General features: G+C 45.0%; 1 protein-coding gene across 15 annotated transcripts in view; it reads right to left on the bottom strand.

Annotated features, from left to right (window-relative positions):
• Positions 1-9: 9 nt before the first annotated feature.
• Positions 10-22,668, bottom strand: part of PFKM (phosphofructokinase, muscle) — a 46,163-nt gene continuing 23,504 nt past the window's right edge. For 10 of the 15 annotated variants that reach the window (XM_025402536.1, XM_025402539.1, XM_025402533.1 and 7 more), the window contains 21 exons: positions 15,294-15,367; positions 14,342-14,419; positions 12,724-12,913; positions 12,299-12,464; positions 11,499-11,543; positions 10,945-11,053; positions 10,736-10,831; positions 10,391-10,483; positions 8,243-8,368; positions 6,721-6,785; positions 6,162-6,225; positions 5,211-5,360; positions 4,681-4,751; positions 4,234-4,321; positions 3,995-4,147; positions 3,129-3,293; positions 2,264-2,325; positions 1,925-2,036; positions 979-1,078; positions 792-897; positions 10-547 (listed from right to left, as the gene is read on the bottom strand). In XM_025402536.1, coding sequence (XP_025258321.1) covers positions 403-547; positions 792-897; positions 979-1,078; positions 1,925-2,036; positions 2,264-2,325; positions 3,129-3,293; positions 3,995-4,147; positions 4,234-4,321; positions 4,681-4,751; positions 5,211-5,360; positions 6,162-6,225; positions 6,721-6,785; positions 8,243-8,368; positions 10,391-10,483; positions 10,736-10,831; positions 10,945-11,053; positions 11,499-11,543; positions 12,299-12,464; positions 12,724-12,913; positions 14,342-14,419; positions 15,294-15,367 — 2,258 coding nt within the window. In that variant the 3' untranslated portion in view covers positions 10-402. Of the gene's footprint in view, positions 548-791; positions 898-978; positions 1,079-1,924; positions 2,037-2,263; positions 2,326-3,128; positions 3,294-3,994; positions 4,148-4,233; positions 4,322-4,680; positions 4,752-5,210; positions 5,361-6,161; positions 6,226-6,720; positions 6,786-8,242; positions 8,369-10,390; positions 10,484-10,735; positions 10,832-10,944; positions 11,054-11,498; positions 11,544-12,298; positions 12,465-12,723; positions 12,914-14,341; positions 14,420-15,293; positions 15,368-20,157; positions 20,396-22,668 lie in introns of all 15 variants that reach the window. The other 5 variants (XM_025402546.1, XM_025402545.1, XM_025402541.1 and 2 more) reach the window with 4 other exon arrangements.

Below are 22,668 nucleotides of genomic sequence, written 5' to 3'. Positions count from 1 at the left end.
AAGCGAAAGCACAGTGACCAGTTGGCATTTATTAGTGTAATTACAATTTGTCACTGTAGTAATAGTAGTAGAGGAACCAAGACTCTTTGTTATCACAAAGAAATAAATAAAGCTTATTTTTAGGAAAATTCTAACTGAGCAAGTGATATCTAGCAGTAGCACTAGAGGTGCCCAGCCTTGTGTGACAGATAAAGCTGGGGCAGAAGTCATGTTAAATTCTACCTAAAAGGAGCTCCCACCCACTGCCCCCTCCAGCTCCTGGCCAGGACTGATCATGGCTGCAAGGTACAGAATAAAAGGAAACCTAATGAAAAAAACAGCTAAAACACTGAGAAGATGTGGACTTATCAGGGGGTGAGCTGACCATGATCAGATAATCTGTTCCCCTCACTCCAGAGAGGTTTAAACAGCCCCTTCCCCAGACCGCTTCCGGGTGATGTGCTCCAGGTGGGCATGGTCTGAAGTGTCCAAGTCAATCTCGTACTTGGCTAGGATTTTGAGGATGGGCCTCAGTTTCAGCCACCACTGTTCCTTGGGGATTCGATGCCTACAGAGGAATGAGGTAGATGATGATATAATCTTTTAGTACCCTAATCAACTTCTACCAAAGGTTTATAGAAAGTAGTTGGACAGAAGAGGTTAGATTTAGGACATGTGCATCACATCGGAAATGGGTAAGAATACAGGTGTTACTCCTTAAAAAAAAAGGATTAAAGACAGTGAACAGGTTGAGGACAGTAGAGCTTGAAACTACCAGGGAGAGAACCACTCCAGAAAGCAGAGGTACTCACTCAAAATCTGTCTGGCCCTGCAGCTCAGTCACTGGTTGGAAGAGCAGAGCCCTCTTACGCATCCCCAGAACACAGCCCGAGTCTGGAGTATTGGCGAAGATCCGCCCTGCAATAAGGGATGGTCAATCAGCTTCTATACTGGGGAACCAGCCTCTACAGAGGGCACTCGGTCTCTCACCCCACCTACCATTACGGTAACTCTCTTTGATTTTCCCAGACATCCAGTTCATAGCCTTGGCACCCATCTTAGTGGCAAAATTCCTATCAAATGGGGTTGGGCTCCCACCCTGGAGAAAGAAACATAAAAATTACAGAGGGAAGGACTCTAATAAACTGGCAGAGATATCGAAACACACAGAGAAAGAGGAAAGATGGGCCCCAGGTTTACAGCCCAAAACAGGAATCCAGAAATCAAACTATGAAAGGGTGTCCTGAGGCAGTGCCAGGATCCAAGGCCAGGCTGGCCCAGCACATTTGGCCATGCATCAGATATAAGAATAACTAAAGAAGATGATTGGCCCCACAATCCCCTCTTTTAGCTCCACAGCTGCCAGATCCTGTTTTAGTCTTATTGGCCAAAGGGTCAGCTGCCTGCCCCTCTTTAGCGCAGCAGCTTTTGTTGGTCACTGTCAATGATGACATAAAAGTGTTTTTTGTGGCCCAATCTGGCTGCCCTTGGTAGCACCTCAGAATAATACAAAATATCATACAGATTTCCTTTGAATTAAGAGGAAGCAGGTGGGAAAGTGGGAATGTTTGGAGACATTTTTGTTACAATCGGGAGTGAGAGGGAGGTGCTACTGGCATCTAGTGGGTAGACACCAGGGATGCTGTGCAACTGTCCTACAGTGCATAGAACAGCTACCCATAACAAATCATCATCTAGCCCCAAAAGGCAAAGCTGCCAAGGTTGAAAACCCTCCCCTAAATGAAAAGGATAGACCATATAATCTCTTAAGTCATTTCCAGGATAAAGATGTTTTGATTCTATGACTGTAAGAGACTGCAGGCCCATGCTCTATGATGGCACTAACAGGCTCCTCCAGAAGACTGGAAAAGGCCAGTGGAAGCCTCAGTGGCTGTTGGCAGGTACGGCTGTCTGATGAAGGGCATGACTAGGGTGTCTTCCCTACCTGCTGCATGTGACCAAGCACATTCTTCCTGCTGTCGAAGATGCCCTTCCCCTCCTCAGAGTACAGGTTGAAAATGAAGTCAGTGGTATAGTTCTCATTGCACTTTTCATTCCTGCCAGGTGGACACCAAAAGCCTGTGACTCTGTGGTTGGCTTTCCATCCCCCCTTTCTGCCTTTGTTCTTTCCTTTCAATTTTTGTCTCCTCCCAGGATTCAAGGGATAGGCTGGCCCCCTCCCTTTATATCTACAGATTCCTCAGGGTGTCCCAACCCTGGCCATTCTATGAGTTTGAGCCAAAGCTTATTTTTCTTCTCCATTTAGGAACCATGGATGAGGTACCTTAACACCAAGCCCCTTTTCACAGTTGTTTTCATCTTTTGCACCAGGTGTTCAACATTTGCCTGAAAATGAAAGAGTAAATCCTAAGCCTAATCGGGAGTGGATAAGGTTGGGTATAAATCTCTCTTCTTCCACACCACACCTCTCCAGGAAGGAAGAGAGACATGGAAGAGAGTTGTTTACAATCCTGGGCCTCAACTGGGCCTAATTCCTTTAAGAACCTCATTGTGGACTAAAATTTAAACAATGACTCCAAACGAGACAGAACTGGAAGAGGGAGCACTACGGATAGCTGCAGTAACTGTCAGTGTTCAGCCCCTCACCCTCTCCAGTCTCCCTTTCCAAGCCTTTCTGGTTCCCCTTGCCTCAGAGGGCTGACTTGTGGTCCCAGTGTCAGTTTTGACACTTTATGTCTCTGTTTTGAGACAGCATCTCTCTGTCTCAAAGTAAGGGAAATCTGAAGGGGAGACATGATATAGTAAAAAGATCACTGACTTTCTCAATCAGTTAAACCATCTGCTCACTTAGGAGTTTAGAAAAGTTTTTTAGCCTCTCTAAACCTTTCTGCGTTATATGGAGATAGTATCTTCTTTGCATGTCTATTGTGAAGATAAAATGCAAAAATGCCCACAAAGGGCTTAGCACCAGGCCACCTGATTCAAAATGAGCATTCCAACAATAGTAGCTGCGGTCATGCCTGTGAGGTGACACCAGAGAATGCCTGCATAGTGCTCTTTCTGGTCTTCACAGGATTCCACAGACCAATCAGCTCTGTCCTCAACTTGAGCTCTCATAGTTTAGATCACTGTGGAAACAGTCTGGAGACAGGGGAGAGCTACCTAGCAGGCTCTGGGTGGCCAGCTACCTGCAGGTCTCGAATGGTGAAGGGCTCCTCAAAAATGTAGGCAGCATCGGCCCCAGCTGCCAGTCCAGCCATGGTGGCCAGGTAGCCACAGTAGCCACCCATAGTCTCAATGATAAACACCCGACGCTTGGTGCCAGCTGCTGACTGCTTGATGCGGTCACAGGTCTGCAAGGACAATGCGTTATAGTTAGAAAGACATGATCAGGGGCCTGATTCTTGTCACTCTTTAATCTTTGCCACTAATTAAACTCTGGAACTATATTCTCTATAGGCTGGCAGGGCCCCTAGAGCAAGTTCTTGCATTTAGGGTAACAGGCATATTTGCCAACCACACTGCAGAACGTCTCTCCTGGGAAGGAAGCTGTACCTATCCTTTCTACTGCTCAGAAAATTAGACTGCACGATCTCAGAAAGAAAACACAAAACATTTGGTATTCAGGGTATTGGTGCATTTCCAGGTGAGGAAACTGAACACTTTGTCACCCAGGCTGGAGTAAAGTGGCACGATCTCTGCTCACTGCAACCTCTGCCTCCCAGGTTCAAGCAATTTTCCTGCCTCAGCCTCCCAAGTAGCTGGGATTACAGGTGCCTACCACCACACCCAGCTAATTTTTGTATTTTTAGTAGAGATGGGGTTTCACCATGTTGGCCAGGCTGCTCTTGAACTCCTGACCCCAAGTGATCTGCCTGCCTCAGCCTCCCAAAGTGCTGGCATTACAAGTGTGAGCCACCACACCCAGCCAAAGAATCGTTTTCAAACATTCCGATTTGTTTGGTACAAAGAGAAGCTCACTTTTCAGGACCACACTCAGTTGAAGGATTACAATCCTGGCCAAAAGGGATGGGAAGTGGTGGTGGGCTCTCACCGTGCAGATAGTATTGAGTGCTGTGTCAGCCCCAACGCTGAAGTCTGAGCCAGGGACGTTGTTGGAGACTGTAGCAGGAATGACCACAAATGGGATGCAGAGCTCATCAAACTGCTTCCTGCCCTCCATCAGTTCCAGGCCACCTGTGTAAGCCTAAGAAGAAGAGAGCACAAGGCCAGGATTGGGGGGAGGGAGAGGAAGTGGGAGGGAGAGAGGGAGACACGGTGGCGGGCACTCACCTCAAAGCCCCCAATGATGACAAGGCCCTGAATGTTAAACTTAGTTATATTGGCACTGATCTGTTCAAAGCTCTTCTTGGGTAGAGTCCTAGTTGACCAGTGATGAGGGGGACAGGAATGGGAATTTGTGGAAGAGACAGGAAAATTGAGGGAGAGAAAAGCTAGAGTTAGAGGCACTTTATTTTTAATTTCTTGACCTGTGCCCCACTCCCTAGCCCACCCTCTCAGTCCTATCCAAGGATACACACTGGAGTTCTAAATTGCCAGAGCTGCTGAAAGATGTTGAGATGGGCATGTCTGCCCTCATGGCAGCAACTGTGAAGTTGGGGGTGGAGGACCCAGACAACAGGGTGGTTGAAGCAGACCCTGGCATAATGAATTGACACCCAAATCCAAGGGCAACTTGAAGAGGTCACTGGGAGGAGGTGCCTCTGCAGTACTACTTACCTTTTAGTCCCAAGTTTAGAGCCACCTTGGCCAGTCCAGCCCCCAACATAGCTCCAGCCAGCTTCCTCTATCTGTGGGGAAAAGCCACAGAGCTCTGCTCAAAGCTAAAGCACTAGGAGGCCTGTGTGGGACTGGTGCCACTGCTTGAGTTCTGACCCCACCCCTGGATCCCCCTTGGTTGGAAGAGGTACACCAGGTATTAGCTTTTCCCCATGCACTGAACTTCTTCTACCCTTACTGCTCATTCACCAATATTAAGCATCTACCTATGCCAGGCACTGTGCTGAGCTTTGGGATAGAGAATTAAATAGGACATGTTGTTTGCAATGGTGCATTCCAGTAATTCCTGCCTGTTCCTACTGCCCTAACATTAAATATCTACTTCTGCCTGGACCCTGAGAGAGGGGAGAGAGGTAGTGAGGAACAGAGGAAGCCAAGAGAATGGACAGGTCATTCTTGCTACACTTATCTTCCCTATCACTGCTCCTGGGTCCTAGAATATGTGCCCTTCTTCCTTTTAGTCTCCATACCTGCCCCTTGGCCAGGCCCTCGAAACCATCATGGACAACGAGCACTCGGTTGCCCTGGATAAGTCCAATCCTCACAGTGGAGCGAACAGCAGCATTCATGCCTGCAGCCGGAGCCCCCACATTCATCACAGCCACTGTGTGCGAACCACTCTATACAGGAGGAAGCAGGGGAAAAAGGAGGACAGAAACCCAGTGTGGGAACAGGGAGGAGGTCAGTAAAGGAGGCAGAGCTCTGAACCCTTGTCATCCAGGGATCAGGACATCTGCCTGAGACAACACACACCCCTCTCCCAAGGAATGCCAGCACAACTTGCTACCACATACTATGGAAGCAAAATTCTTGATCACAGATCAATAAACAAAGCTGCTGTCCCCCATCTCAGATATCAACATTATACAATGAGAGACCTTCCAGAGCAGCACTTCCCAAAGTGTGATCCTTGGATCACCTGCATCAGAATCCACTGGGGGAGCCTGTTAAACCTGCACATTCCTGGCCTCTACCCAGATATGAATCTCCTCTGAGAGAGGGGCCCAGGAGTTTGCAAGTTTAATAAGCAACCCAAACAATTCTGATAATATACTCAATAATGACAACCGCGACTCCAATGGAAGAGGTGGCTCAGATACACTTAGATGTGATTATTCCTAGATATTCCCAGAGAAAAAGTACATAAGCCCTCTTTCCCATTCTTTGCATGCTATCTTGCCAGTCCTGAAGTGGGCATGGGTCTTGTGTTAGAGATATCCAGGGCACACTAAAAAGGGGGCTGGTATCTGGGGTGGTTAAGAGAAAATCATAATAATAGGGCCAGGGACCCAGCACTGAAGATCAGAGTGGGGCAGAGAAGTTGGCAAGGTTTACGTTGTATGAACTGTGGTAGCACTTTATGAAGAGAGACCGGGGGAGTGAGAAGCAAAAGGGGAGAGGGCAAGTCAACTTGCCAGTACCTTAGATACCGGGGGTCTGACATGAGCTAGAAGCTTGTATACCTCCCAGTTGTTCATGAAGCTCCTGTAGGAAGTACAAATAGAGAGAGGTATCTTCAGGCCATTCCCCACAGCCAGCAGCCATGGGGATCCTGGTCTGAAGTTTTGCTCCCAGAGGAAAGTTCCATAGGGCAAACCTCTGAGGACAGAACTGGGGCAGAGCAGGGACAGGGCAGGGGCTGCAAAGGGGCCACTAGTTCATCCAACACTCGCTCAGTACTCTTCTCCAGGCACTGTGCTCGGCACAAGAGACTGTCCCTTGCTTAAAGGAACTTATCATCTAGCTGGGGCTCACATATAGAAATAACAGATTATAAAAGGTTGATGCCAGGGACCGCATCCCTGAGATGAACTGATCCTTCCAGACACCTGACAACTAACATTCTTGGGCAAGAACTTGCTGCAGAGAGAATCAGAAAAGGAAGCAGCAGAAGCTTATGTTCTGGGCCTGGAGTCATGGAGATCTTTGACTTCAGGCATCTGATTTCTGTAGCTAGTGAGCTTCCCGTCATTTCCTCACCGGCCTCTCAACTTCAGGGCTTCATCAAATTTCTTCTCTTCCATGGCCTTGGTCACATCTTTAGTCTGAGGGGGGAGCAGTGACAGTTTCAACTCCAGGGTCACAATTCTGCACAGCTGGATTTCCATCCCACAGTCAAACTCTGCCCATCTCTGGGATTGTGACTACATCCTGCCCATTCTATACCCCACCTTTCCTATGCCCCCAAACTTTCACAGAAGTATTTTTGTTTTTTCCTGAGTTTTCTGAGTAATGAGCAGCAAAAGAAAAGAACTGATTCTATGCTCTGTTTATTTTATTTTAATTTTTATTTTTTTGAGACGGAGTCTTGCTCTGTCGCCCAGGCTGAAGTGCAGTGGCGCGATCTTGGCTCACTGCAACCCCCTGCCTCCTGGGTTCAAGCGATTCTCCTGCCTCAGCCTCCTGAGAGGCTGGGATTATAGGAGTGTGCCACCACACCCAGCTAATTTTTTTTGGTATTTTTCACCATGTTAGCCAGGATGGTCTCGATCTCCTGACCTTGTGATCTGCCTGCCTTGACCTCCCAAAGTGCTGGGATTACAGGTGTGAGCCACTGTGCTCAGAACTATGCTCTGTTTATTAGAAGTATGGGTAGAGTGGAAGAATGCTCACAGATAAATAGTATCTTCCATTCCACACCCAGGTCCCCAGCCTTAAAGCAGCCTCTAAAGTCATGAGTAAATGAAGATCCTACAGGTAACCAAGTTAGGAAGAAGGACTGATCCCTGCTGTGTGCTTCTCAACTACTGATTTCAGCTCTGTGGGCCAGTGCCTTCGCTTTGGAGCTTTCACAGATACATTTCCAAGCAAGGCTGCAGGTCACTGGGACTCATGGGTCTCAGAGAGGAGGAGGCCAGAAGAAGGGGAGCATTTAGACCAGCCCTCAGAACCAGGCCAGATACCCTAGCTCTCGCTCCCAGCCTCCCAGCCACCATGTTCACTCTGTGGTATCAAAGGAGTGATGCCTTCATAATAAAGGCCACCATTTCCTGAGCACTCAACATCTGCTAGGTACTGCATCACATGCTAATATAGCTTATCTCCAATCCTTACAATAACCCTCAACGTGAGCATTAGTAACCTCATGTTGGTTCAGAGAAACATGTTCAAGATAGAAATCAGAGACAAAAACTACCCAGCTAGAATTTAATAATATTCTCCTGCTCTTAATAAAGTTAGGAGGAATATTGCATTCTTCTTCCAATAAAGACATGATAAAAATGTTTGAGGTTGTATATTATGAGATACTGGGTTTCATTACTAAGGAGGATGTAGAATCTCCCACCTTCCTTAGGAACATTTTACTGATGGGAACACTGAAGCTTAGTTAAGAGCTCCTATGCAAAACCCACTGTGTTCTTTCCCCGTATGTCTCTTACTATACCATCTTGCCTTTCCACCTGCTCCTACACCAGTGGCCTTAGATGTTGGTCTCATGCCCCATGAACTCCAAGGCAGGGGCTTGAGACTGTTAAGAAAGGGGTTTAGGATCAGTACTTACCACCTGGACACATTCCATGAGGGGCAGGCGCACAGCCTGGTTACCAGAGAGGCTCACTACACAGGCTGGGGTATCTGGGGTCCCCTCCAAAAGTGCCATCACTGCTTCCACACCCATTCTGCTGCCCTGCAGGAGTCCAGAGAACAAAGACAGTCTGGCTCAGGCTGCCTCATCTTGGCTCAGCCTAGAGAGTCAGGATACTTGAGGCCTTTTCCAAATCACAAGATTGAGTCTCACAATTAAGAACTGCAGCAAAGAACTTACTGGGCTTTACCTCCCCAAACAGATTTCATCTAAAGCTTGATGACTCTGTATTCTTGCCATCAGAACCTCAAGGATTCTACTTAGTTCTAGAGAAACATGCCCACTACAGTAACCAACAGGATTACTGGGGCTTAATAATGTTCCCTTGTTGTTGACAAAACAAGGTAGGAGATTGCTTTGCTCTTCCAATGAAAATAGGATAAGAGGGTTTAAACTGAGTGTCTAAGGTTGGGATTACATGCCCGTAATTCCAGCATTTTGGGAGGCCGAGGCAGGCAGATCACCTGAGGTCAGGAATTCAAGACCAGCCTGGCCAACATGGTGGAACCCCGTCTCTATTAAAAATACAAAAAGTTAGCCAGGTATGGTGGTGTGTGCCTGTAATCCCAGCTACTCAGGAGGCTGAGCTAGGAGAATCCCTTGAACCTGGGAGGTGGAGATTGCAGTGAGCCAAGATTGTGCCGCTGCACTCTAGTCTGGGTGAGAGAGCAAGACTCCATCTCTAAACAAAAAAAAAAAGACTGGTCCCGGTGGCTCATGCCTGTAATCCCAATGTTTTGGGAGGCCGAGGCAGGCAGATCACAAGGTCAGGAGTTCAAGACCTCCTGGCCAACATGGTGAAACCCCATCTCTACTAAAAATTTAAAAAATTAGCCAGGTGTGGTGGCAGGCACCTGCAATCCCAGCTACTTGGGAGGCTGAGGCAGGAGAATCCCTTGAACCCAGGAGGTGGAGGTTGCAGTGAGCTGAGACCATGCCACTGCACTCCAGCCTGGGGAACAGAGCAAGACTCCATTTCCAAAAAAAAAAGAAAAGAAAAGAAATACCACTATATACCTATCAGAATGGCTAAAATTTAAAAAAAATTAAAAATAAAAAAGTGACAACCCCCAAATGCTGATAAGGATGCAAACAAAACAGGTCGTTCATAAATTGCTGACAGAAATTAAAATGGTACAGCTATTCTAGAAACAGTTGGGCAGTATCTTTGAAAAAAAAAATTTTTTTAAGAAACAAAAAAACTACCATACAACCCAATTGAACTCCTGGGCAATTACTCTGCAGAAATGAAAATTTAAGTTCACACAAAAAGCTGTACACAAATGTTCATAGTTGCTTTATCCCTAATAGCCAAAAATTGAAAACAACTCAAATGTCTGAATGATTAAACAAACTGTAATACGTCCACTCCATGGAGTACTGCTCTGCAGAAAACTGCAAACTATAGAAACAAACAACACCTTTGATAAATATCTAGAGAATTATGCTGAGTGGAAAAAAAAAATCCTAAAGGGTTGCATATTATGCAATTCCATTTATATAATATACATGAGATTAAAAATTACAGACAAAGAGACAGATTAGTGGTTGCCAGAGGTTAAGAATGAGGAGGGATGGGTGGGGGTAAAGTACATGTGGCTGTAAAAGGACAACATGAGACATCCTGTGGTAATAGAAATGTTCTGTAGCTTGACAATATCAATGTCAATATACTGGTGATGATATTGTACTACAGTTTTGCAAGATGTTCCCATTGAAGGAAACTGGGCAAAGGGTATGTGGGACTATCTCTGTATTATTCTGTACAATTGAATGTGAATCTACCATTATTTCAAAATTCTTATTAAAAATATATGAAACAAAACAAAACAAAAAGATATTGCTCCTCACCATTAGGAAGGCAAAGTCTCTCATCATTTTTGTAACAGAAGAGGACCCTCAAGTGTATGGGAATGGGTCAGTGGCCAATGCAGCCCAAAGGCTGGTGGAGAGGCAACACGACCAGTAGTGTAAGTCCCTATCTGGTAAAGTGCAGCCCTGAGGAGGAAGGACTACAAGGTTGAGGGTTTTAAGGCATGAAGGCCACAGAGCCCAGTGACTTACCAGAATTCTGTCAAAGGCCGATGGCGTCCCACCCCTCTGCACATGCCCCAAGACAGTAACCCGGGTGTCATATCCCAGACGCTTTACCACCAGCTGAAGGGACCAAGAGAGGGACAGAGCGAGGGTTACGCAGAGTCAAAGGAAGAAAACAAGCAGAGACTTGGGTGAACCGTGGACAGCTCAGCCTCTTGTCTTGTAATGGTTCTTTGTGGGAGGCAACCAGGGGCAGGGACCCAGGGAGTGATGTGCAGAAGGACCAAGGGGAGAAGCAGTGTCAGGAGACTCAGAAGCCAGAAGGGAATGGGCTATGGAGTCTAAGGCCTATCTGGTTTCATTCATACGAACATTCTTGATGTCTTCTGAGGTGATTGGTTTTCCATTCCTGTCAATTGCACCCTCAGCCACAATGATGATGTTGAGACGAGAACCACGAGTCCTTGTCTGGTTGAGAACAAAGGGTAAAATGATCAATGGAATGAAGCTGATGGGTAGGAAACAGATCATCAGTGGAACAGGGTGAGGGATTTCTTAAGGGCAAAATAAAGTGCCAGTACCTCGCTGAGTCGGCGACAAAGGTGCTCCTCCCAGTCGTCATCTGGTGGACATTCAGGAATAAAAACCCAGTCGGCCCCACAGGACAGAGAGGTGACAAGGGCCAGGTATCTGAGATGAGAGCCAGAAGCATCCTGCTAGAAGTTGTATTCTACAAATAGCCTCATCCATACCCAACAAGTTCTCGTAGTTTTCATAGTTGATAAAAGGTCTGGAGAGCCTCCATTTTATTCTTGGGGCAAGTGTAAGAGCACCAGGGCCCCTCAATGAGATTCTGTCTCTAATGGACACCTTCCACTTATGTTCACCTGCCACAGTGGCTTCCAGCCTCAGAGCACTGCCCACTCTTTATACCAAGCATGTGCCTGAGCATGTACACACATGCATGTGTGGGGATGTAATGGAGGGGGATGGAGGCAGGAAAGGGAACCACACCACAAGGAGCATGTGCACCTCCAGATCTGCTGCTACTGAGAGACCTCACTGGACTACCTGGGGAAAAGGAAAGGGCTGTTGCTAGGTCCATGGAATAAATGTGTCAGAATGAGGATCTTACCCACAGTGGCGGCCCATCACTTCTAACACAAATGTCCTCTGGTGGCTGCAAGAGATACACATAGGACACAGTCCAAGAGACCGTATGGCCAAGATCAAGCCACCACCCACATCTAGGCCAGTTACCCTCTCTGGGAGATACATGTATGCTGCCAGGCCTTCTAGCAGACTTCCTGAGACCAGGAAGACCTAGGGGAAATACTTTAGCCACAAGGTATCCTTCCCAGGCCTGAGAAAACACAGCAGTAAAAGGTATCTATACAGAGGTTCTGTTCCAGAGAGGAACCGGGTCAGGGAAGGAAAGGAGAGAAAAGGATAAGAAGTGAAGGGAGGACTAGACTAACTGGAATCCTCTAGGATTACCCTGGGGTAAGCGATTGATTACCCTTCTATCCTCCCATCCTACATTGCCTCCCTCCAGGTCCTCTTATCTCTGAGCCATGGTGGTCATAGCAGCACTTATACTTTCTATGATATGGTTGGAAAGTGTAGCTCATGTCTGGGCTCCCTAGATTTGTCCAGTCTGAAGAATAACCATTTAGCCCAAAGATATGAAAGACCTCAGAGCTGTATATTTGGACAGTGGGCCAGACAGTGGCAAAAGGCAAATCATATATCATTAAGGGAGCAGTGCAATTTCAGTGCTCTAGATAATTTTTAGTTAAAAATAGTGTTCTAGCCCCAGAAAACTGGTCATTATAGTCACCATAGCTCAAACACCTCAGTCTTCAGCAGCCTCTAGCCCTTTAGCCTGTCCTAGCTGCCATCTTCTTACACTGCCTACCTCCCAAGTCCCCTTACCTCTGGGCAGTGGTAGTGATGGCATCTACAATTTCTATGATCCGGTGCAGGGCAGAGTCAGTGCCAATGGTCATATCGGTGCCACAGAAGTCATTGTCAATTGACCCAACCAGGCCCACAATGTTCAGGTAGCTGGACTTCGTAGCCTCCTCATCTGTGATCTTACCTGACAATGAGAAGCAAACCAGGAGCCACTGGGTGAGGTACCTGGCATGCCTAAAGAGGAGATATCTAGAGAGAGAAGAAACTCTAGCCAAAAGGAATTGTAGACAATACCAGAAAAAGGGGGCAAAGACTGCCTATTTGTGTCTGGGTAACATTTTTCTCCAATGGGAGGTAAAAGGGGGGCAGGGGTGATGTGTGTGTGTGTACACGCGTGCACATACCGACACAAATAAGCAATACTGTTGTGAAAAATCTCTTACCTGCTTTCTGGAGGTCACCCAACAAGTCACTCCACTCAGAACGGAAGGTGTCAGCCCCAGTGAGGCTGCCATCACCCCCAATGACACAGAGATTGGTGATTCCACGCTTCACCAGGTTGTAGGCAGCTCGGAGTCGTCCTTCTCGTTCCCGAAAGTCCTTGCACCGGGCACTTCCAATCACCGTGCCTCCCTTTGGAACAGGTAGAAGTCAGCTCTCCAGAGACAGGGCTCAACATGCTGAGATATCCCCTATTCCAACGCTGTGATGGCTTAACATAACTGTGTGAGTCCCTAGAAAGTTCCTTGACATCCTTAAGAGTGATCTGTCCTTTCCAAAGTAAAGGGAAATGATGCTGGCTGAGGCATCATAGGGTCATTCTCATATTTTGCTATACATCTTAGAAGACTGCTAAGAACCCATTTCATTGAAGGCTTTGTCATCTATGACTATCCTAAAGAGAAAAAGTGAATACACACATATCTGTTGGCTTCTCAAATAATCTCTAGCTTTCACATCTTAGAAGCAGTGACTTCAGTCTTTAGAAATTCTCCCTAATGGCCTGACATTAAATTATTATTAGGAGTTCATCCCAATGTGTTTTGTAGTATTTTTCCTCTCTCTACACTGAGATTTCTAACTGTACCCAGGTACTGCCAATCCTTCCCCCTCAGCTCCTTGCAATCCATGGTGCCAGTAGCAGAAGCTGCAACATCCAGGTATTCACAGGAAAAATAGCTCTGGGTAAAGAAAGCCTTACAGATACCCCAAGAGAGGTACCTGTAAGTCCCTGGGAAATTAAGGCTTTCTATCCCTGATTAGGTTTTCATATCTTATGCCCTCCTGTACAGCCATGACTTTGGGATACTGGTGGAGAATTCTGGTTCATTCTCAGACCACTTTATGGCAGGCACCATTACCTAGCACCTAGGTAGAGCCTTCACTAGATACTGCATATTAAATTTTTGCCCATGGATTTTTAGGGAACTGAGCTGAAAAAAGGGGGATACAAATGTAATTTACAAATTTTCAGTAAACCAGCAAATGATTGTATTTCTCTCACTCGCTGTGGGCTAGCCCACAGTGGATACACATGAGAAGCCTAACACAACATGGAGCAAGTAGCATAAAGGACTGTGGAAATCCTCAGGATACTCTTAGGATTTTTTTGAGACTCTAAAAGTCTGTCTCAGTTCCTTCGTCCTTTAAGTGGTCTGGTTTCAGGTCACCTCATCTCCATCACATGAGGACTGGCAAATTTCAGCTCCACTTCTGGCTCTGGCTCCAGTCCTCTGGTAAGGTTATTTTCAGGGCCAGACCTTCCCCGTGACCCTAGAGTAAGACCTGCTTATGTGTCAGTCCCCATAGTCTTGTTTATGACCTTTCCATAAAGAGCAAAGCATCCTGTGATCACTCCTCCACCCTCTCCCTGCCCCAGGAAACCAGGGTGATATTTTCAAATGCTAAGAGTAAAGGGCAAATAGGGTCCCTCTCTTGTCACTGAATTCCTTCCCATGAAACCACATGACAGGGAATTTGGGAGACCATGAGCCCAAACCAGAGTGGGATGAAACAAGGACAGAGCAAATATGGGACAGGGAGTTCTCTGGAACAACATACCAGCTGAAGCATCATCGAAACGCTCTCCCAGGTGGCTTCCTTGATGTTATCTCCACCATCCACCAGGCCTTGATAACCCTGTGGGACATATTATAACTGTTAAGCCCTTGATAGGCTTCTCCCTAAATTCCCAGGATTAAGACAGGATCCCTGGGAAGAGGTTCTCTGAGAGTCAAGCCACCTCCTCCCACTAGTGAGTCCTGGATGCTCGTGAGACTATATTTAACACAGTCCAAAGAAGGAGACGTCAACTTTTGCAATACTCTCTTCTAGTTTCTCCCATTCTTTAAATATCGGGATGTGGATATCCTTCCGAATAATCTTAATTCTTAATTTTGGCTCATCCTATCTCCTCCAACCTGCTTCACAGGGGACCAATGATAACAGATGGTCTTGATAACCATGGAGAAAAGGAGAAGGGGAAGTTGGTGGGAGGGAAGGAAAGAAATGTGACTTGCTCTAAGAGACTATACAATCTGATAGAAGAAAGCGGGTGGACCTTATAAAAAGAAGAGTGGGTAAAGCATGAGAGAGTACTGGGAGAAGGGTGCAAAAGAAGAGTGAGAACCTCAGGAAGTTATGCAAACTACAGAAATACAGCAAGGCTCTTCCCTCCTGGGGCTCTTCCCCTGGATATACTAAATTTGCTGTAAATACTACCCATTTCCATTTCTTTCTCTGTTTTGAGGGAGATGAAAGAAGAACTGAGAGTTACTTTTTCCTTTAAATTGAACAGGCAACATGAAGACCCAGTTTGTAGATGCCCGGGTCCCACCATCCCTATTGAGTCAAAAGTAGGAAAGAGTGACTCATGGAGATAGGGAGCCAAGGAAAATCAAACATAGCAATGTAACTAACTGGGAGGTAAGGACACAGAACGTGGGAAGGGGATAGAAGGCAGATTTAGAAGAGGGCAGAGAAAGAATGATGAAGAACAAAGTACAGAACTAACCTCATGGACAAAGAAGACACGGGCACCGGTGAAAATACCAACTCGAACCACAGCCCTGACAGCAGCATTCATACCTGAAAGGAGGGACAAAAGAAGTCATGGAGGGGTTGCTCCTAAGAAAAGGTGCCCCGGAATCCACATATATTACATTTGGCTAAAAAAAATGAATCAGTACTTTATTTAGTCTTTTCTCTGAATCTAGAATAATCCTCTCATCAAAGTCTTCTGACCTCCCCATTCCCAATTACTGCAGTCAATGTTACCGGAGCTTCAGATAATCTGCATTCATTGCTCCTCAAGCCCCCCAAAAATCCTGCCTTTCCCAAGACCTTTCCTTGATAGGACCATCTGGGAAATAATAACAACTAGAATAAAGCATTTTCCTGAATGTGTATTGTGGGCTAGACACTGCCAAGAGCTTGTCAAACATCGTCTCATTTAATCCTGTCCACAATCCTGGAATTGTCTCCATTTTAAAGATTTGGAAACTGAAACTCAAAAAGGTCAAGGGGCACAAAGCTAGTACTTTTAGAAAGTTCAGATTAGAATTCAAGTTCTCAAATGCCTAAGTTAACACTATCAGCCTCTAAGGTTTGTCCTACTAATCTCAATGGCTGTACTAGGTTTTTCCTTGCTTTCTGCACTATATCGAGACATCAGCTTTTAGTAGGCATTTAAGAACAAGGACATGACTCTATATGGTTCAGTAACCTGGCAAGTCACAGTCTATTCACAAGTTCACAAGTATATCTGTTACTGGACAGCTGATTCTCTCAGTCTACACACACACACACACACACACACACACAAATATACCCCTTTTTTGTGTCACTTGAGTTGGTGTATGTTCCAATGTGTGCCACACAGTTGTGATTCACTAGTTCCCACATTGCCAGAAGAGGCTGTGACCAAGTGTGCAGGAAGAATTGGTGGGGACTCTATTCTCTCACTGCCTTCTCCTGGCATTTCCTCAATTAGTCAACGAATATTTGTTAGTCTCTTCCTGTGGCCCTGTATATAAGATGTTTATGGGGAACTCAAAAAGTATGCTGTAAATCATTCTCTCTCTGCTTCTACTGGAAGAAAAACTTAGGACTAGGACTGGGCACGGTAACTCCTGCCTGTAATCCCAGTACTTGGGAGGTCAGCTGGGAAGATCGCTTGAGCCTAGGAGTTCGAGACCAGCCTGGGCAACATAGCAAGACTCCATCTGTAAAATAAATAAATAAATAAAATTCAAACAAAACAAAACAAAAGCTTAGGACTAAAATACAGAGGCAATCCTTTTCCCTTTTTCACAGATGAGTATTATCCCTCTCCTAGTAGCTTTTCAGTGAAAAGAACTCTCTTCCAGGAGCACTGTGAAAAAACTAGCCCTTCCCAACACACAACACACAGCAGGTGTCCCGTATGTGTGTTTCATATTAGGAACAATGCACTGATCCTGTGCTAAGCATGGCCTTATTGGTGACAGACGGGAGACATTCCTTTCCTACCATGGAATGTGAGGAGGAGCACATGGTGATGCACAGGGAATCTTACAGCCATGATGGGTCAACTTCTTGTGAATCATTTTAGCCACCTTCTCTTAGATATTCTACTACATATTTTTGTTTCAATCTAAAATCTGTTCATGTTGTCCTTAACCCTGCCTAGAGAAATGTAATATACCAGCAAGCACCAAGAGAGCTAGTAATCGGGAAAACCTGCAGCACCAAACTAAAAACCATCACAAACTTTTGAATAATCCAAAGCTATCAGGAATAGGATGGAATAAAAAAGATCAAAATGTTTCTTTTTTTGCAGGTTGGTATTACATGGCTATTAGCTCCAAATTGAAGGTTCATTTGTTCACTTAACAAATATTAACTGAACACCTATCATGTTCCAGGCACTGTGCTAGGCACTGGGGGTACAGCAATGACCAACACAGAATCTGGGAATACCAAGATAAAGGACTTGGTAATGGTCCTCAAGACATGTGGAGAATTACAATATGGTCTATTGGTCCCTATAAAAGACATGAGCCAAGCACAATGGTGCATGCCTGTAGTCCCAGCTACTTGGGAGGCTGAGGCAGGAGGATCACTTGAGCCCAGGAGTTAATCTAGTCTGGGCAACATGGTGAGACCCCATCTCTCAAAAAAGACAGACAGAGGGAGAGAGATACAAAGTACAGTGGAAAGAGGGACAAAGAGTATCTAAGCCTGCCAGAAGGAAGTCAGAGAAGGTTATACAGAAAAGACAACATTTGTCATGGGACCTAAAGGACAATTTCCTCTAAAATTTTTCTGTCAGGTGGAGAATTTGAGGGAGAGTGTTCTTGGCAGAGGGAATAGCACAAATAAAGGTGAGGGTCAAAAAACAACCATAGGTAATTTGGTATTATAAAGAATATAAACTAGGAAGTGGTGAGAGATGAAGCTCTACAGGTGGGCAGGCACCTATGTGCCATGAGAAGTTTGAGTTGTATTCTACAGGCCAGGGTTTAATTGGAGATCCATGGGTGATGGGTTTCGGGGAATCCAGGAACCCCACGAAACTGTATGAAAAGTTCTGCGGGCATGGACATTTCTTTTGAGAGAAGGTCCACAGCTTTCATTTGATTCTTAAAGGGGTCTGTGACCCCCTCCAAAAAGAAAAGTTGCAGACAACGAAGAATCCCTGAAGAATTTAGCGGGCAGAGGGACATGATGAGATCTGCATCTCAGAAGGATAACTCTGGCAGCAGCGTGAAAGACAGCTTGAGAGAGGGATTTCTAGCGTTAGGAGGCTACCTGGCATCCTAGATAAGAAATGTGAAGACCTGGACTGGAACAGTAGCATTTGGGACAAAACAAATACTGGATAGAAGACATCTAGGAAACAGAAGCAATAGGACTTATATCCAGTTGGCAATGTGATTACATTTTAAGGGTCAGAGAGGGAGAAAATGTCCCGTGATTGATTTAGACAAAGGGTAAAAGTGTGGTACCATTAACTCAGCAGAGGCAGGTTTTGGTTTGGGCAGGTTAGGGTGGGGGTGATACATTCATATTTGGATATGTTGAGTTTGAAGTCCTTATGGAGCATCCATGTGAACACAGAAGAGACTATCTCAAGAGAATATGTAGAATTATAAGGGAAAAAGGCAAGGAATGGAACCCTGAGGAAAACCAACATTGAAGGAACAGGAAGGGGAAGGGAGGTTCCATGATGAAAACTAATAAGGGGCAGCAGGAAATACAAAAGAACCAGGACTTAGCAATGTCTCAGAAGTCAAAAGGGGACAGTTTCAAGAAGTGGGAACAGTGCCAAATGCTTCTGATAACTAGTCTAAGGTAAGGCCTGAAAGGTTGGACTTGTCAACAAGAAGTCATTGGTGAGCATTGATGTCAAAGCTCACTTATGACATCACTAAGGCAAAGCCCCATGAAGTCTAGAAGCCTAAGTTCACACCCTTAAGTGGAAGGCATCAAAACCAAAAAATCTGTGAAGAGAGGGGCTTTTCAGTAGCTTGAGAAATAGCCTATGTGTGTGAAAGGAACAAGGTCAAAAGTCAACACAAAGTCATCAATGCTTTAGGAAAGACGAATAAAGTCAGCTCAATAAGATCGGAATAGATATGAAACTAAAGTTTGTTTTCCAGCCTGTCACAAGGCCTATGGGATTCTCTTCTGGATACCTGGAGTTCTGGAGTATGAACTTGTAATTTTAGGAAATAAGGGAAAAAACTGTTCTGAAATGTATAGGTTGGAACATTGTTTCTTGCTCCCAAGCTGAGTAAATGTTCCTGCAAAAACTCTAACTTAATGCAATCCTGTTGGTATACCCAGAGTTAAGAGAGACAAATGACTCAAAGGTTTTCAGTACAAAAGCAAACAACAGACGGTGGACAGGGACTATCCAAATCAGTTGCGCATAAGAAAAATCTCACAATAAGGAAATTATCTTCTCCCTCTGCCTTCTTCTTACCTCAACCCCACCAACTTCCAGAAGTCATTCATCCTGTCTCCAAATTGAATATCTGAGTGTCTTCCTAGAAACCAAATTTTAGGATGTTCTTTGTGCACCTGGTACCTGCGCCTCAAACCCCTAGTTCCCTAAAAATCACAAACTTTGGGGTACACAAATAGTTTATACTAAGGAGCCCCAGTAATTCTTTGAGCTCTCCCAGCCAATCTGACCAGCCTAGTCTGGCCCCAAGCCAGTCCTGGCCAGAGTCTCCTTGGCTGTTCCATGTTGCCCTAAATAAACCTCTATGGCAGCTGTCTGACTTATTAGAAGCAAGACGAAGGATAAGATTACAGGCACCATCCAATAGGTATTCTGGGTATAGTCAGGAGGGGCTCTGGAGAACATCATAAGCACGTAGTTTGGAGTCTCCAATTACGGCATATTGGGAAGAGGTTTTAGAAAGAAGAACTGTGGGTGATGGGTCTCTATGAGACTAGACAGAAAAAAATCTAATAAATGACTTGAGCATGACTTTTTTGAAAGCTGACACTAAATAATTTCTTTCTGTCTTAACTTTCATAAGATTTTTTAAAATATATGAGGAATAAACATTTGTTAGAGATGAATTGCACTTTCTAATGGATATCATAAGTAAAAATTATAAACCCTAGAATAGCAAGCCAGAGAGGTAAAAGAATCTCTGTTCGCGCGAACCTTTAAAAATAGAAAAGGCCAGGTGTGGGGGCACGTGGTCTGTGGTCTCAGCTACTTGAGAGGCTGAGGCAAGAGGATTGCTTGAGCCAGGAGTTCAAGTCCAGCCTGGGCAACATAAAAAGATCTCTTCCCATTTCTCTCTTTTTTTTTTTTTTTTGAGACAGTTTCACTTTTGTTGCCCAGGCTGGAGCGTAATGGTGTGACCTTGACTCACCACAACCTCTGCCTCCCGGGTTCAGGCGATTCTCCTGCCTCAGTCTCCCAAGTGGCTGGGATTACAGGCATGTGCCACCACGCCCAGCTAATTTTGTATTTTTAGTAGAGACAGGGTTTCTCCATGTTGGTCAGGCTGGTCTCGAACTCCCGACCTCAGGTGATCTGCCTGCCTCGGCCTCCCAAAGTCCTGGGATTACAGGCGTGAGCCACCGCACCCAGTTGATCCCGTTCCATCTCTTAAAAAAAAAAAACAAAAAGGATAAACATACATTTGTAATGGCTGGCTATTTGGAGACAGAGGGCCAGAGCAGATGACTGACTGAGGTCCTTTCCAGGGTTAGAATATGCCAATGTTTATGGCTACTAAAGGTAGCATAGTTTTGCTGGCTGAAGCCATTCCTAGGCTGGAAAGGGAATTAGGATTTGGTACAGCATCAGCCCAGCATCCCAGAGTTCTTCGTTTTTGAGCTCAGGATATCCGATTCCTGGCCATTTTTCTACCTCAAGAGATGATTAGCTTTGCTGAGTTCGGGGAATGACAAAGCTGTGACCTCTATGGATTTTAGACAGCTCAATCTCACTTTCCCATGTGGCCCACAAACCCTCAGGGGAAAAAAAACAAAAACATTTCTATGTTTTCTCCCTAGGAGAACTAGAGTCCATCAAACTCAGCTCTGGGCAGGCGACTTCTGAATTTGAGCTTCTCCTTCAGCTGGGACCTCTCAGCTCTATTTTGAGTTTTCTGTTTTGCCTCCTTGCCTCCATAGAATTTCAGTTTCTATCACTCTCAATCCCTAGTGATATGCTGCTGTGATGTTATGGGGATTTGCAGGTGGGATATTTCCCTGGATACACTATGCCTATCAGCTGGGTCCTTCAGAAATTAGCTTATCTATAGTCCGTGCCTCCATAAAAGAGGGTCTTTCTCTTATAGCAGTGAGTTATGGCCATCACTAGATTCAGAGGGCCTCACGGCTCAGGATCAGAAGGTGGAAGGGCTCTGCTGCTCTTAGACCCAAGTTAAATCCTAGGCTGACCGTTTTTTCCCCTCTTTCCCTCTCTAAAAATATCTTCTTCATTTTATAACTCTGTGTATCTCACTTGGATTGTTTAGCAGGCTTTCTTCTCTCTTCCCCTAATCTGACAATCTGGGTCCACAGACCATTCTACCAAGGTTTCAGGATCAATGCTCAAGTGCATGTTAAAGAATTCAGTATTGGCATGGTACTCTGCCAGCAGAGAAGAGAGATGCAGTAAAAGCCAGGTCTGTGGTTTCTGCAAACTCAACTAGGACTCTGCATTCCTAATCTGGTCACTATTCCTAAACTCAGACCTCCATACCCTCCTTCCTCAGTTTCTTCATTCTAGCACTTTCTGATTCATAACCTATATCACAATTATAACAAATATTAGTTTAAAAAGTCTAGCTTTACTAATATACTAATAAGTAACATAAGAACAAAGATTGTGTCAGACTTTTTCACTGATGTATCCCTAGTGACCATCATCCTGATTGACACAGCAGACACCAATTCATTTTTAATTAATTAATGATACATGTATTGAGTATTTATGATGTGCCTGCTACTGTTCTAAGCATCTTACTTAAATAAAGAGTTCAGTGTCTTGAAATCTACCTTCTCCATAAAGTTTTCCCTGATTAATTCAATCAGGGGCTATCATTTCATTATATAAGTAGATTCCACTTGGTTAATGCACACTTGCTTGTTTTTATTTATGTGCCTTATGTAAGAATTCTAGTTTCCTCATTAAACTATAAATTCCTAAAGGAATTCAACTTTTTCACAATATACAAGACAGGGCTCTATACAAAGTGGTCCTTAGCACAAAGTCTAAAAGAGCCTAGGGACAGTGGTGCTGAGGAGGGGAGCCTAGCTGAAATTGCTTTCCTTCTCTCTTTTTTCCATAATTGTCTCCATGTCCTGTATCCTTTCAAAGAAATTCTTCCTCTTTTCAATGTATCAGAATATATCAGAAGATCAAATGAGAAAAAGTTTTTTTAAAAAAAAATCACATATTCTCTCTCTCGCACTCCGTGTTTCCTATACACCTAATTTTCATGACTCCCAGGTTTCTTAAATTCAATCTAGAAAAAGGTTTTTGCTGGCTCATTTTCTGCCCCTCCACCTCATAGTGGATCTGTATTGATTAACTGCTGCTGTTCCTATTTTTTCAAGGGGTAATGAAATGGAAGAGGAGGAAAGGCCAGAGAAAACGGAGTGCCTGACTGACCCTGGTCAGTGCAAGAACTCTCCAGACATCAGAGTTAATACCTGAAGACCTCGTTGGGACCCACCAAATACTAATTCTGGGTCTCCTCCCATCCCCCCCATGACCAAATACATGAGTTAATCCACTTACTGCCTTCTCAATAACTTTCTCTCTTTAGTTTCTTTCCAATGCTGCTTGAGAAAACACCACTCTTTCAGGTTTCCAAGGACCAAAAGAGTCCCCAGTCTTCAAAGAAACTTTGAAAGAAGTTTTATGA

Source organism: Theropithecus gelada, chromosome 11 (genome assembly GCF_003255815.1).
Source record: "Theropithecus gelada isolate Dixy chromosome 11, Tgel_1.0, whole genome shotgun sequence".
NCBI classification, from domain to species: domain Eukaryota; kingdom Metazoa; phylum Chordata; class Mammalia; order Primates; family Cercopithecidae; genus Theropithecus; species Theropithecus gelada.
This window is presented reverse-complemented; position numbering and strand designations above follow the sequence as displayed.